The sequence below is a fragment of the Paramisgurnus dabryanus genome, chromosome 3 (genome assembly GCF_030506205.2).
Source record: "Paramisgurnus dabryanus chromosome 3, PD_genome_1.1, whole genome shotgun sequence".
NCBI classification, from domain to species: domain Eukaryota; kingdom Metazoa; phylum Chordata; class Actinopteri; order Cypriniformes; family Cobitidae; genus Paramisgurnus; species Paramisgurnus dabryanus.
The window spans coordinates 12,145,227-12,158,132 of record NC_133339.1 but is presented as its reverse complement, the minus strand read 5'-3'; the positions used below and the strand labels follow the sequence as shown (position 1 = coordinate 12,158,132).

Genomic DNA, 12,906 nt, shown 5'->3' with positions numbered 1-12,906 from the left:
TCAATCATCCCTTGGCTCAGAATGGTTGCTGCTTTTAATTTAATAGTTTTTTTTTTTGATGATCTATCCTTAAAAGGGTCTAACACTAGGTTAAGGTCACCACCTACAATACAACTGCCCTTAACAGTAGCTAATCGTAATATAAGTTTGCTAAAAAAGATAGGATCATCATGGTTTGGGCCATAGACATTTACCAAAGTAATATGTTCCCCATTCAATTCACATTCAGCAATTACATATCTACCAGCAGTATCAGAGTATATACTATTCAAGTTAAATTGTATTTTTTTATGAATTAATATTGCTACCCCTCGACTGCTGGAAGAAAATGATGAATAATAGACCTGACCAATCCATTCTCTCTTGAGTTTTCTATGTTCCTGATCCGTTAGATGGGTCTCCTGAATGAAAGCTATATCCGTATTAAATCTTTTCAGATATGACAATACTTTCTTTCGTTTTAGCGGATTGTTTAATCCCCTAACGTTCCATGATACACAAATGAACTTATCCATTTATCATTGTCTTAAAAATACCAGAACAATCTCCAATACACAAATAATAATATTTTTACATAACACCATTGCATAACATGCATCTCGTTGCGAGAAAAAAAGAAAAAAAGAGAAACAAAAAACACCCAAACTTTTAACTTTCAAAATTGAGAAAAAATAAAAAATAAAAAAAATAAAAAAAGGCAAATTAAGCCTTAGTGACATCTTTGCTACTAAACTGTAGCTGACGCTGACTTAGCCATATTTAAATAACTAATATCCCACATTTCATGGTACAACTCCATATTCAGAACTGAGTAAGTAAAGACAAAATTAAATTGTAATTGACAAAAAATTCATAGTTTCTATTAATACAATAATTAAGTGCAATCATTGAACTAAAGTTGAAGTTAATAATTCAGGTTTTTAACTATATTGCAAACTAATAGTACACTTCATAGTATAAGCAGACAATTGCTAAATTCACTTGTGATCTGGCTACAATAAAAAATAATATTTGTTATTAATTTTGGTCAAGGATATATAAAGAAAAAAAAATTAAAAAAGTAATAACTTTAACTCACAGAATGTCCTTTGTATGAAAGCCACTAGTCCTAGCATCTCATATCAGATCTCATTCCGTAGTAGTAGCCTCTGCATCTTTGCTATAAGAGTCAATAAAGTTCTTAACCTCAAGTGGAGTTGAAAAAAACTTTGTTTTGCCCATGTACATGATCCGAAGCTTAGAAGGGTATACAAAAGAGTATTCAATTTCCCGATCTCTCAACATTCGTTTCACCTCGGTATAGGCATTGCGAGCGTTCTGAAGCTCCGCGCTGAAATCAGGAAAAAAGTGAATGCGGCGTTTGTCGAGGAAAACCTCTTTTCTTTCTCGTGCAAGTTGGAGGATTTTCTGCTTATCTCTGAAATTCAGGAGTTTCACCAAGATTATCCTTGGGGCCGTCCTATCCGACGCAATTTTTCCCATTCTGTGAGCCCTCTCAATTATCAGAGGAGATGTAAAGTTCTCAACGCCGAGGATCTCCGGGATGACACATTCCAGAAATGAGACCAAATTGCTACCCTCGGATTTTTCTGGCATGTTTACAATCCGAATATTAGACCTCCTGGTTCTGTTCTCCAAGTCTTGCACTTTATCTTTAAGATAGGAGACGTCCTTCTCCAAGCGTGTAACTGTCGAACGAGTATCTCTCAGGTCGTCCTCTGTGGCACTCACTCTAGTTTCAACCTCGATCAACTGTTCTGATAGAGTTGACATTGAAGTTTCAATACGGGTCAGTTTTGCCTGAATATCATTGGTCATCTTGTCCATTTGTTTGCTAATTTCCTCTTTGCTGGTTTTAATCTCTTTCCAAAGAGTCTGTAACGATATTTCACCTTCCACATCTTCGGCCATGCTGGGTAAGATTAGCGTGAGTGGTTCAGGATCGTTAGCTTCGAGAGTGTTGCTAATTAGTCGTGCTTTTCGTCCTTTTCGACGCAAATTGTGTTCTGCCATGAACAATATTACCGGGCAAGTTCCTTAGTGCATCCAAAAATAGCAACTAGGGAGATTAATGTAGGATTCTTGATTAATAATATAGCTAGTCAGAGGAGCTCACTAGAGCACGTCTTTCCCCTCCACCTGCATCACGTGACCCCCCATTCCTTTTTTACTCACAATTTCTACAGTGTCCCAACTCTTTCTGATTTGGGGTTGTAGATTCCTTAATGATCTATGAATGTTTGTTTTGTTCACTAGTCTCTGAACAGTCCCAAGCAGAATGCTGTTCTTAAAAGAAATCCTCCAGGTTCTGCAATAGATGCAGGGGGGAAATCAAAGTCTGAACAAAATAAAGTACAGTTTACTTTGTTTCTTTTATAATGTTTCTCATAATCTTGTACATACTAAAAAGTGCTGGGTTGTTTTAACCCAGGGTTGGGTCAATATTGGACAGAACATACTGCTGGGTTAAAAATTACCTGATGTTGGGTTGTAGGTTAAGTTAAAACAACCCAGCAGCTGGGTTTAAACAACCCATCATTGGATAACTTTAACCCAGCAGTGTGTTCTGTTCAATATTGTCCCAGCCGTGGGTTAAAACAACTCCGCACTTTTTATAGTGTATACTTGTCTATATGTTATTCAGTATTTAGTTTTTTTTTTTCGAAATGTCATTTTTATTCTTTCAAATAAAGTAAGCTGTTTGAAGCTTTTGTAATTATCTAAACTATCAATAGCTTCCTCTTTTGTGTATTTGCTCCATTCATCTAGAGGCCGGTCTTTGAATATTATCTTATAGTGGCTTTGCAGGTCTTCCTGGAATCTGCACACAAACCACTTCCAGTAGGGCAGCTCAGAGTAGTCAGGGGTGATTCTCCACTGTGCATAAACCCCTCCTGCTGTTCTGTATTTTTTATATGGTATCCACTTATCTGATAATTCGAAACTTCTAGTACTTCTGACAACAGTTGAACAAAAATCTGTAGAGAGAGTCTTTGTATCATCATAATAGACCCCATTAATTCCGTCTACTCTATGGAAAGGAACACTGTGATCTTCATCATGGTCTTCTATTGTGTTGGTGCAGGAGGCTGCACAGAACGGACACTGAACCCAACAGCACCGACATAAGTGATCAATCAGAATCTGATCTGGTCTGTTATTGAGATCCAGTTTAACATCAAATATATCTGTACTGAACTCTCTGCTGATGTCAGATATTATAGATTTAAGTTCTGTTCTTATCACATCTTCTAAGAGTTTGAAATCATCAACATCATCATGTTTGACTCCACTGAAGTCATTCATAGAGAATATCAGAACATCTGAGAGCTTATATGTGAAAAACATCAACCACAAGTTAACATCTCCACTCTTATCTTGAACATCTACAGTAGATTCATGAGCTGCTGTCAGGATCTTCTGCTGCAGGACTTCAATGTTCTGATTCATCTTGGGTTTAACTCTGATACTGAACTGATCACTGATGTATTGACGGACTTCATCTCTGATAAAACTCTTGAAATATTCTCTAGGATCATTAATGTAGTTCATGTATTTGTCAAAATTCTCCTCTTCTGCCAGTTTCTTCAGGATGTGTTTCTCCAGATTTGATCTGTTTTCATTCAGTAATGGACAGTTTGATCTGATTTCATCTGCTAAATCTCTGCCAATGTTTTTATAGACGCTCTGTTCAATGGATCTCTTCAGTTTCTGACAGATGATTTCACCAAAAATAGCAGCTGATGTTGCTCCTTGACAGTATTTCTGAAAAATACTAAAGTATTCATCTCTCTTCATCTTCACATATAGAAAAGGATCATTGGCCTCTCTGAACCTCCTGTGTTGATCAATGATCATTGTGTCAGCTCTCTTTAATATAGAAAATACCAAATCCATGACAAATTCATTCTTGAATTCATATTTGATTGGACCTTTCTCATGTTCTGCTATTCTTGTCTTGATGTAATCTATGAGTTGTTGAATGTAGCTGAAGTTGTAACCAAACTTTGAAATGTTAAATGAAATGATCATCTTGATTGTCTCATCTGAAACATCTGTGATCAAGTTTCTTATTTGAGTTTCATCTTCTTTAGATATAACAGACATACACTTCTCTTTAGCAGCTTTAAAATGATTTTTAACATTTTTTATAAATCCACTGGACTTCTTTATCCGTACATAATCTGAATAACTCTGCATATTGAAAACATCCTTGTTTCCTTTGAAGGTGTCTACAGAAGCACTTTTAATTGTGTTAGTAAATAGGTGTTTTACTTCTTTTAATATGTCAATGTCTTTGTTTGGAGTAGTACCTGTGGTGATCTTCTTTACACATTCTTCCCAAAATATATCAAACTCTTTCTTTAGTATTTCTTCATCATTTGTTTTCTCTCTGAGTTTTAATGCAAGTTCTTTACTTTTTTCTAAGAGAGTGTTTTCATGTTGTGTCCTCTGAGCATCCATTTTTCTCTTCAAGTGTCGCTGCTGAAGAATTTTATTTAATTTCCTCTTTGTTTCTCTCACAATGTTCTCCTCAAGGTCTTTGATTTTTATTTCAAATAAAGTTTTCCACTTAATCAGAATACCAGCATCTGTGTCTTTCTCAAAGAAGTCTGACATTGAGTTTTTCACTTCCTCACTTTTCTCCTTCAGGTCTCTCTGAAGATCTGTTTCCTCAATCTCATGAATTGCTTCATTTTCTATTTTGTTTTGTAGTTTGTTCTCAATTTCCAACATGGCACTGCGAAGAGTCCAGGTCCACTTGCTGTATTCTGTCTCCAGTCTCCTGTATACGGAAATCTCCAGAGAATTTTGAAAGCTGAACACAAATTGTTCATTCAGTAAAGCCTCCCAGAGATCTTTAATTCGGTCACGCAGGTGTGTCAGCTTCATACCATCTGATTTTGATGATTGTGAAATTATAATTTTCCTTAGATCCTGAATATTTTCACAGTAGTGTGGGTTTGGTGGTGCCATTGGTGGGCTTCCCTCCCACAGCTGAGCAAAATACTTCACATCATTCTGTACATCAAAGTTAATGACATCACTGAAACATTCTGCATCACAAACTTCCTCTTCAGCAGCGAGATGTGTCATCTCATCCAGTGTCTTCTGTAGTCGTCTCCTTCCCTCCATGTTTTTCTCTCCAGCTGTGACATCTGAAACGTTCTGATGTACAAACATACAGCTGGGATTCAGTTTGACCTGCTTCATCCTCAGAAAGGCCTGAACAACAATCTGAAGAATATCCTGCATCTCAGCTGGGTTTTCTCCAAAGATGTTGATTAATGTCAGCTGTCCAAGACCAACAACAAATGTGGCCAGTTCATTGTCATGATGTCTGGTGGATCTTTCATTACATTCTAGAGAACGAAGACCCTCAGTATCAACAACCAGAATATAATCAAACTTCATCTGATCTTTCATCTCCTCTGATACTCTGATCAGCTGCATGAAAGCTCCTCTGGTGCATCGTCCAGCACTGACTGCAAGCTGAAGTCCAAACATGGCATTCAACATGGTGGATTTCCCGGAGCTCTGAAGTCCTAAAACTGACAGCACAAAGACTCTCTGGTCTCCCAGTTTCTGTATGAGTTTATCTAGAACAGCAGTGATCCAGATCAGAGGAACATGAGCAGCATCTCCATCCATCAGCTCCAGTGGAAATCCACAGATCATCATCTCTGCTGCAAGACTCGGGAGAGAAGAGAAGTCAAACTGAAGATCTGTCTTATTCTTCTTCACAGATGAACATGATTCATAGATCTGACTGATCTCTCTCATGATGTGCTCCAAACCAAAGGTTGCTGCTTGAAGTTCATCAGATATTTGCTCAAGTTCTGTTTCTTTTATCTTTAGTTTCGATTTATCATTGTGCTCTTTTAGTTTTAAGACTGTTGACCACATTTTTTCATACTTCTGATGTAGATTAGAAAGATCAGCTGAGGTAAATTGATTCAGTAAGATTCTGAGCCATTTAATAAAATATATATTGATATTTACATCATGTGAGTCCATCTGTTCAATAAAGAACTTCATAAACTTACTCATGTTATATTTAAATTGCTCCTCACGTATATTCATCATTTCTGTTCTTGTTCTACTTATTTCTTTATCTATGTCTTCCCCTTGAGGTCGATGAAGTTCTTTGTTCTTCTGACACCACTGATGCCAGAGTTTCCCCTGACGAGGCAGAAGTGATTTTTTGATTTCTGTCAAATTTTTATTCCCCAGTAAACTCATCATCTGCTGTGCTGCTTCTCTTCCTCTCCTGCATTCTTCATCATCTTCCTCATCTACTCTGATATCTGAGTGTTTGGACAAATCGTCAAGTGTGAACATGGAAGCTGATGCTGAAGATGAGAGACAATCATTTATAGCTTTTCTGAGGTCTTCTGATACATCTGACTGATTTCTGTCATTTAAACCAATTTTATATTTTCCTTTCTTTGTCTCTGTAAGAGAAGATTTGTCCTCAATAAAAAGGCAAATAAGTGGCTTTGAGTCTCTGTACAGGTTTTGAATCTTGGTTACATTTTTGTCATTCTTGTCAAGTTTTGGTAGAAGAACAACATTGACTGAGGACATTTCAGTCAGAATCTGCAGTTGTTTCTCATGGACTCCTGCATCACCATGAAGATTACAGAAGGCAACACAGTCAGTAAAGGTATCTGTGTCTTTTCCAGATGGACAGTACCAGGCGATCTCCACCACTCCATCCATCAGTAGTCTGGTTTTGCTGCTCCCTGGACAGTTCCTGTGGAAGAACGTGTTGTGTTTCTCATTGATCAGATTGTTCATCAGCTGAGACTTGGATGAAGACATAGAACCAAACCTGAAGAACGACACCATTGGAGTTTCTGCTTTGTAGACTGGCTGGACATTACTTATAATTTCATTGTCACCATTTCTCATCTTCCAGCTCTTGTTGATTTGTCTGAATGTCCAGAGAGGAAACTCAATCTGTTGTGTGACTGGATGAGGAACAAGAAGAGGAAGAGCAAACTGACACTGTGAGAGTTTAGTGACCATCAGCTGCTTTAGGAAACTATCAGCACAGTGAAACACAGACATCTGAACATCCATTGGGTGAACTGGGTCGGGTTTACTTGTTTCTTCATCACACACATCTTTGAACATATCATCAAAAAAATCCCCCTCATCTTTAAGTAAGTCTTTGTCTGTTTGTTGTGTGAGATGTTGTTCTTTGGTCTCTTTAGTTTTAATGTATCTTGCTCTGTAGTTCATCATCAGTAGTTTCTGTAGATACGTCTTCACCAGCTTTTCATCAGTACAAGACTCATGAGACTCTAATGAATATGCAGATATCTGAAGAACATCTGCAGCTTTGATCTGCAGTTGGTTGTTGTGTCTGTCATCCATATGAAGCCTAATAATGACTGGATGAATCAAAGAAACAGAAGTAACATACCAGAATTATGTTTCTTTAGTGGTTTATATATATATATATATATATATATATATATATATATATATATATATTAGGGCTGCAACGATTCATCGAGTTACTCGAATAACTCCATTCAAAAAATTCCTCGAGGCAAAAATTCTGCCTCGAAGCCTCGTTAAATTCCTATGACGCGCACTACACGCGCCGAGATCTGATTCACACAAAAATTCTGCCTCGAAGCCTCGTTAAATTCCTATGATGCGCACTACACGCGCCGAGATCTGATTCACACGGACCGTTGTTCAATGTTCAGGAAGTACATCATAGCGCGTGATACATTTTGAATTTAGTTGGCGCGGTGGCGGAGCGTAAATATGTCCATAAACGGCAGAGAGAGAGAAAGTCTAAAGTTTGGGATCATTATTCTTATCATTACATTACATTCAGCATCTGAACCGAAAACATCCACTGCTGTTTTACCAAGCGTCTCTGAAACAAGGTAACGTAGCTTCCGCTGATTTTAATCCCATACTGTATTTGTAGCGATGTCGTTATGCGGTTTGACTAGATATGATGTTTAGCTTTGATGTTTTTAATTACTAAACATATTTACGTTCAATTGCAAGAGAGTAGCTTAAAAAAGAACCCCTTCACACGCATGCACCCTTGTCTCTCTCTCACGCGAGTCAGACCGATCGCGCAATGCATCACATATGCTTAAACTTTTATGTAGCCACGCAACAATAATTTCAGCTGCATGCATTTGCTGTATACAGCGGGACATGATGTTGTGATTTTTCAAAGGATTCTTAACCTAAAATGCACCGCAATGCAAGTGATGCAAACCCAATGCAGCGTTCTATTGAAAATAAATGTATGTATTTCTGCCGTAACAAAATGCAATGAAGCAACTGAACGTCTGAGTGGGGTTTCACTCTTCCTCATGCACAGCACGCGTGTGTGTGTGTGTGTGTGTGTGTGTGTGTGTGTGTGTGTGTGTGTGTGTGTGTGTGTGTGTGCGTGCATAGCAATAGGCTCACCCCAGAAATGATATATTATTTGTTAGTAATGGTAAATGCTGCAGGTGTAGAAATGTACATAAACCAGATATTTTCTTTGATGTCAGGGCTAGATTACAGCATGAAACCTGTTGTGCATATTAATAAATTAAAGTGCTTAATTGTTGGCACTGGCACTTATAAACACTAAATGGGTAAAAATGGAAATAAATAGGCTTATTTTTTGCAGTCAAATGCCAATACCTCTGTTTTGTTTTAGAAATAAAAGCCAAATGCCTCAACATTTTACAGCCACGTCATTTTCGTTATGCATTATTTGTTTTGGTTGTTTAAAAACACACACAAAAATGTTATCCGATTACTCGATTAATCGATCGATTCAGTGCTAGATTAAACGATTACAAAAAGAATCGATAGCTGCAGCCCTAATATATATAATTTAAACAGAGAATACACAAATTTAAACGGAGAACACACGGTATGAAAATAAAAAAAACTTGCGTGCAAAATAATTAATGTAATGCAGAACTAATGTTAGATTTGCGGGTTCTTTATGGACAGCTAATCTGTAGTCCCGCTTTAGCTCTGATGCAGCCGAGCTCCGCCTATGTCTACATTCTGGCACTCTGCAGTTTTTTGACAGGTTGACGGTCGAGTGAGTGAGTGAGTGAGATAGCAGCGACAGCGAGTATGGCAAATGGTGGTGAGGATCCGCCGGCCTCCTAAATATCGCAAGTTTGTGAAAACTTTAGTTTTCCAGTCAGTTACAGTAGTACAGGCGAGAGACGAGGACTGTGTGTCTGCGTTTTCAGCAGTTGTTGGTTATGTGAGTGGAAGTACGTCTAATCAGAGCTCTCAAGTCTCACTCATTCACCATGAGACACACGCATTTCAGTTAGTTCAGGCCGCACCGTGTATTTCTCATGCTGAGAAGTAGGAGATAATTGTCCTGCTATATACAACAAATGGACGAAGCGCAAGCATACGCAGGGCAGTTTTGTCGAGTTCTGCTGCTTTCAGTTTTTTAAGTGTGCTCAACTTTACGCAGCGCCATCAGCGTCAGAGTACCGCGAGAAATCTTGCGGAGGAGGCTGATTTCAAATCGCTCTCGCGTTACTCTGACGTCATCCACTTGTTGTTTCTTGCAGCGCCTCATGAAGTCGTATTAATGCATCCTACAAGCCTACATTTGTTTGTTCTTTAGTACATTAATATGAAATAAATGTGCTAAAATGTAATTTAAAAATGTATTTAGGTAACTTGTAATACATTTGAAGCCCATCTTTGTATGAAAGATGAGTACAAGTTTATACATTTTTGTTATACGAGAAATGTTAAATGCATTTCAGTTCATATTCATGACATCTCACAATAACACAGATAAGGACACCTATGTTTTTTTAAATATCTTAAGTACTAAAAAAATTGGCCTTCTGCATTTTTGTTTTGGTTTTCCCTACATTGTACCGAAATTGAACCGAACCGTGACGTCTGAACCGAGGTACGAACCGAACCGTGACTTCCACCCCTAAAACAAACGTGGTCACGTGATTCGGTAAAACATTGGGTCTTCCGGGCAACACGTGTAGTTTTTTTCCACCCAAGTGCAGCGAGTGCATGGACGCGGGAACTACAATTCCCATAATCCCATGCGTGCCACTCTGTCTGATGCCTCTCTACAAGTGGAGCAACAATGGCGGAAGCAAAAGAAACGCGGATTTTAAATCTGATGTGTGGAAAAAGTTCGCGTTCGCTGTGACAAGAAACGAGAAAGGACAAAATGTGATGGACATACAAAAAACGAGTGTGAGTAAATCCATGAATGAGGAGAGTGTGTGCCGTTTCTCAATTAGAAAGCAGCCTCCTTAGGTCGCATATGCAGGCTGCATACGTCATTACACGCCTGGTGTATTTAAGTTAAATGAGTATTACATTCGCAAGTCATAAGCATGTTACAACAATATACGAATGAATAAGAATAATTGTCAACTTGAAAAATGTTAATATTCTAAAATAAGACGGTCTTCATGACGTATGCAGCCTACAAATGCGACCTATGGAGGCTGCAGACTTCCGATTGGGAAATGAGCCCCTGCATTGAGTGAGCTGACCTCAGCTCTAGGTCCAGCTACAATAAGTAAGCTGCTATTTTCATTTTTACTGGGTTGTTTTTATTTTCAGGAATTGACCCGCTTAAAATCCATCATCTTTTCTTGATTCTGCAATCACAACTGTTGCTTTCATAGGAGTATCAAGCATTAGCATTATTAATAATAATAAAAACTAGGTCAATTGAGGGAGTGACTCAATTCTTAAAACCTGACTGATTGGGAGTTGTTTAAAGTTGACAAACTAAACTGAAACTTTATTTTTTATTTTATTACATGGTCTAATTATTTTTGTGCTTTTATGAAAATTGTAAACACTACACTATGCTTAACTTTGTACATTGTAATGTTCAGTCTTGTTTAATGAACACTTATGGCAGTTTTTCCAAGTCTTCATATGTTTTTTCCTTCCTGTAAATGTTTCAATAATTACCGTACCGTGGGCATCCTACCGAAATACTACCGTACCGTGAATTTTTGATACCGTTACATCCCTAATATATATATATATATATATATATATATATATATATATATATATATATATATATATATATATATATATATATATATATATATATATATATATATATGTAGTTATATATTTATATATTATTTTTATTAATATTAGTAGCTTTGGAATATATTTCCAAAGCATCTATACACACATACAAAAGTTATTTACAGTTAATTGCTAGATGTGTACTATCAGTTTCTTGGTGTAATTTGATTTTTTTAATACGACCGACAAGTTTGTAATTCAATTAATTAGAGAACATTTGACCATTTAACATAGCGCGGACAGATCACCCAAGGTCTACCAATATATTTAAATCCAAGCTGTGTAATTGGTCAATTTTAGAGTGTTAGAGTTATAAATAAAAATAATTTAGGAGGAGAAACTAGTGAAACATAAGGTGAAACATTTTATTTACTCTGATACTCACTCATTTTCAGGTTTTCTGCTTTTCGTAACTGTGTGTTGTACATCTCTCCAGTGTAACACTGCCTTTGATTCTCATTAGACAGATGGTCAATCTTCTTCATCAATTCTCTTATCTCTGATTGGTTGTTCATGGTTTTGCTGCAGGTGTGATATCTTCCTCTACATTTCTTCATCAGCTCCTCTAGAACAGTGTTTTTCATTAGATCATTTATTATATAGTCAAACTCTTCTTTTCTCTCATAAGTGAAGAGAATCATCAAAAACTTAAGAACTTGGTCACCAAACACTGACTGTAGCCATTCAAGACACATCTTATCAGCATCTGTTAACTGACCCAGATGCAAAACAAAGATGAAGGCACAGATTTTATTGTCTTGCATTAGTTGACCAGTGAGATTATCCACAGAGTCTATGTGATGTTCAGTGAAGTCAATCATGTTAATGACTGAAACATGACGTTCTGATATCTTCATCTGTATAGGATCAATTCTGGACAGTTGAACATGTTTAAGAGGTGGTACTTCTCCCAGTAGAATGTTGCCATGATTAAACTGAACGGATGTAGAGTTTCCAAATAGTACAAAGGTCTGGTTGGAAACATTCTGATCTGCAATAAACACAAAATCTGTTTTCAAACTTATTAAACACCAAAACAAGTGCATTATTAATTATATAGTAATTATAGTCTTTTATATTAAGCTATTTTGAATGTGAAAAGAGTTTTTGAATGTGAAAGAGTATACGTCAGTTTAGTCTTAACAACATACAAATGTACTCAGTGTAGACAAGACTGTGTACTGTGTGTGGCTGTGGATAGCCTTTTTGGGTGAAGGTGATGAGCTGCTACAGGTGCAGGCAATCAGAAGGCTGGTGAGTTGGATGGAGGGTAATAACTGGAAGAGGAACCTGGCAAATCAGTGACAGTACCACCCCCCCCCAGGGACTACTGGGGTCTTTGGTGCCGAGGTGGGCTGGCTCTGGGTGCGGGTCTATCCGGGTTGGAGGTATGAAAGTCCCAAAAAAGTTCTGGATCCAAGATGTCATCATAGGGAACCCAGGAATGTTTCTCGGGACCAAACCCCTCCCAGTCCACAAGGTTTTACAACCACCCACCCTGATGCCTGGAGTCCAGAATTTGTTGGACGGTGTAGATGTTGGCTGCTTTGTCGAGAGGGGGTCTTCTTCGTCGTCAGGCCCAGCGGGAAGAACAGAGGAAACAGGTGAATTTGTAGGGTTTCAACTGGGAGACATGAATGACTGGGTGAATCCAGTAGTGCATGGGGAGACGGAGCTTAAAGGCTACCGAATTTGACCTGTTCGAAGATGAAGGGTCAGATGAACCTGGGACTCAACTACTTGCAGGGCAGGTGGAGTCGGATGTTCTGCATTGACAATCAGACCTTGTCCCCGACTTTGATGGTG

General features: G+C 37.8%; 1 protein-coding gene across 1 annotated transcript; it reads right to left on the bottom strand.

Annotated features, from left to right (window-relative positions):
- Positions 1–2,640: 2,640 nt before the first annotated feature.
- Positions 2,641–12,528, bottom strand: LOC135768458 (interferon-induced very large GTPase 1-like). The gene is made up of 3 exons (XM_065277682.1): positions 12,432–12,528; positions 11,486–12,091; positions 2,641–7,418 (listed from the first exon to the last, which is right to left on the bottom strand). Exons 1-3 carry the CDS (start codon positions 12,526–12,528, stop codon positions 2,641–2,643), a joined length of 5,481 nt encoding a protein of 1,826 aa, XP_065133754.1.
- Between the last annotated feature and the right edge of the window lie 378 nt (positions 12,529–12,906).

Coding starts and splice junctions, on each gene's coding strand:
- LOC135768458 (XM_065277682.1), bottom strand. CDS start 12,528: ATGACATCTTGGATCCAGAACTTTTTTGGGACTTTCATACCTCCAACC. Junction 12,092..12,431: donor CCTCGGCACCAAAGACCCCA/GTAGTCCCTGGG, acceptor TGTTTATTGCAG/ATCAGAATGTTTCCAACCAG. Junction 7,419..11,485: donor AGCAGAAAACCTGAAAATGA/GTGAGTATCAGA, acceptor ATGTTACTTCTG/TTTCTTTGATTCATCCAGTC.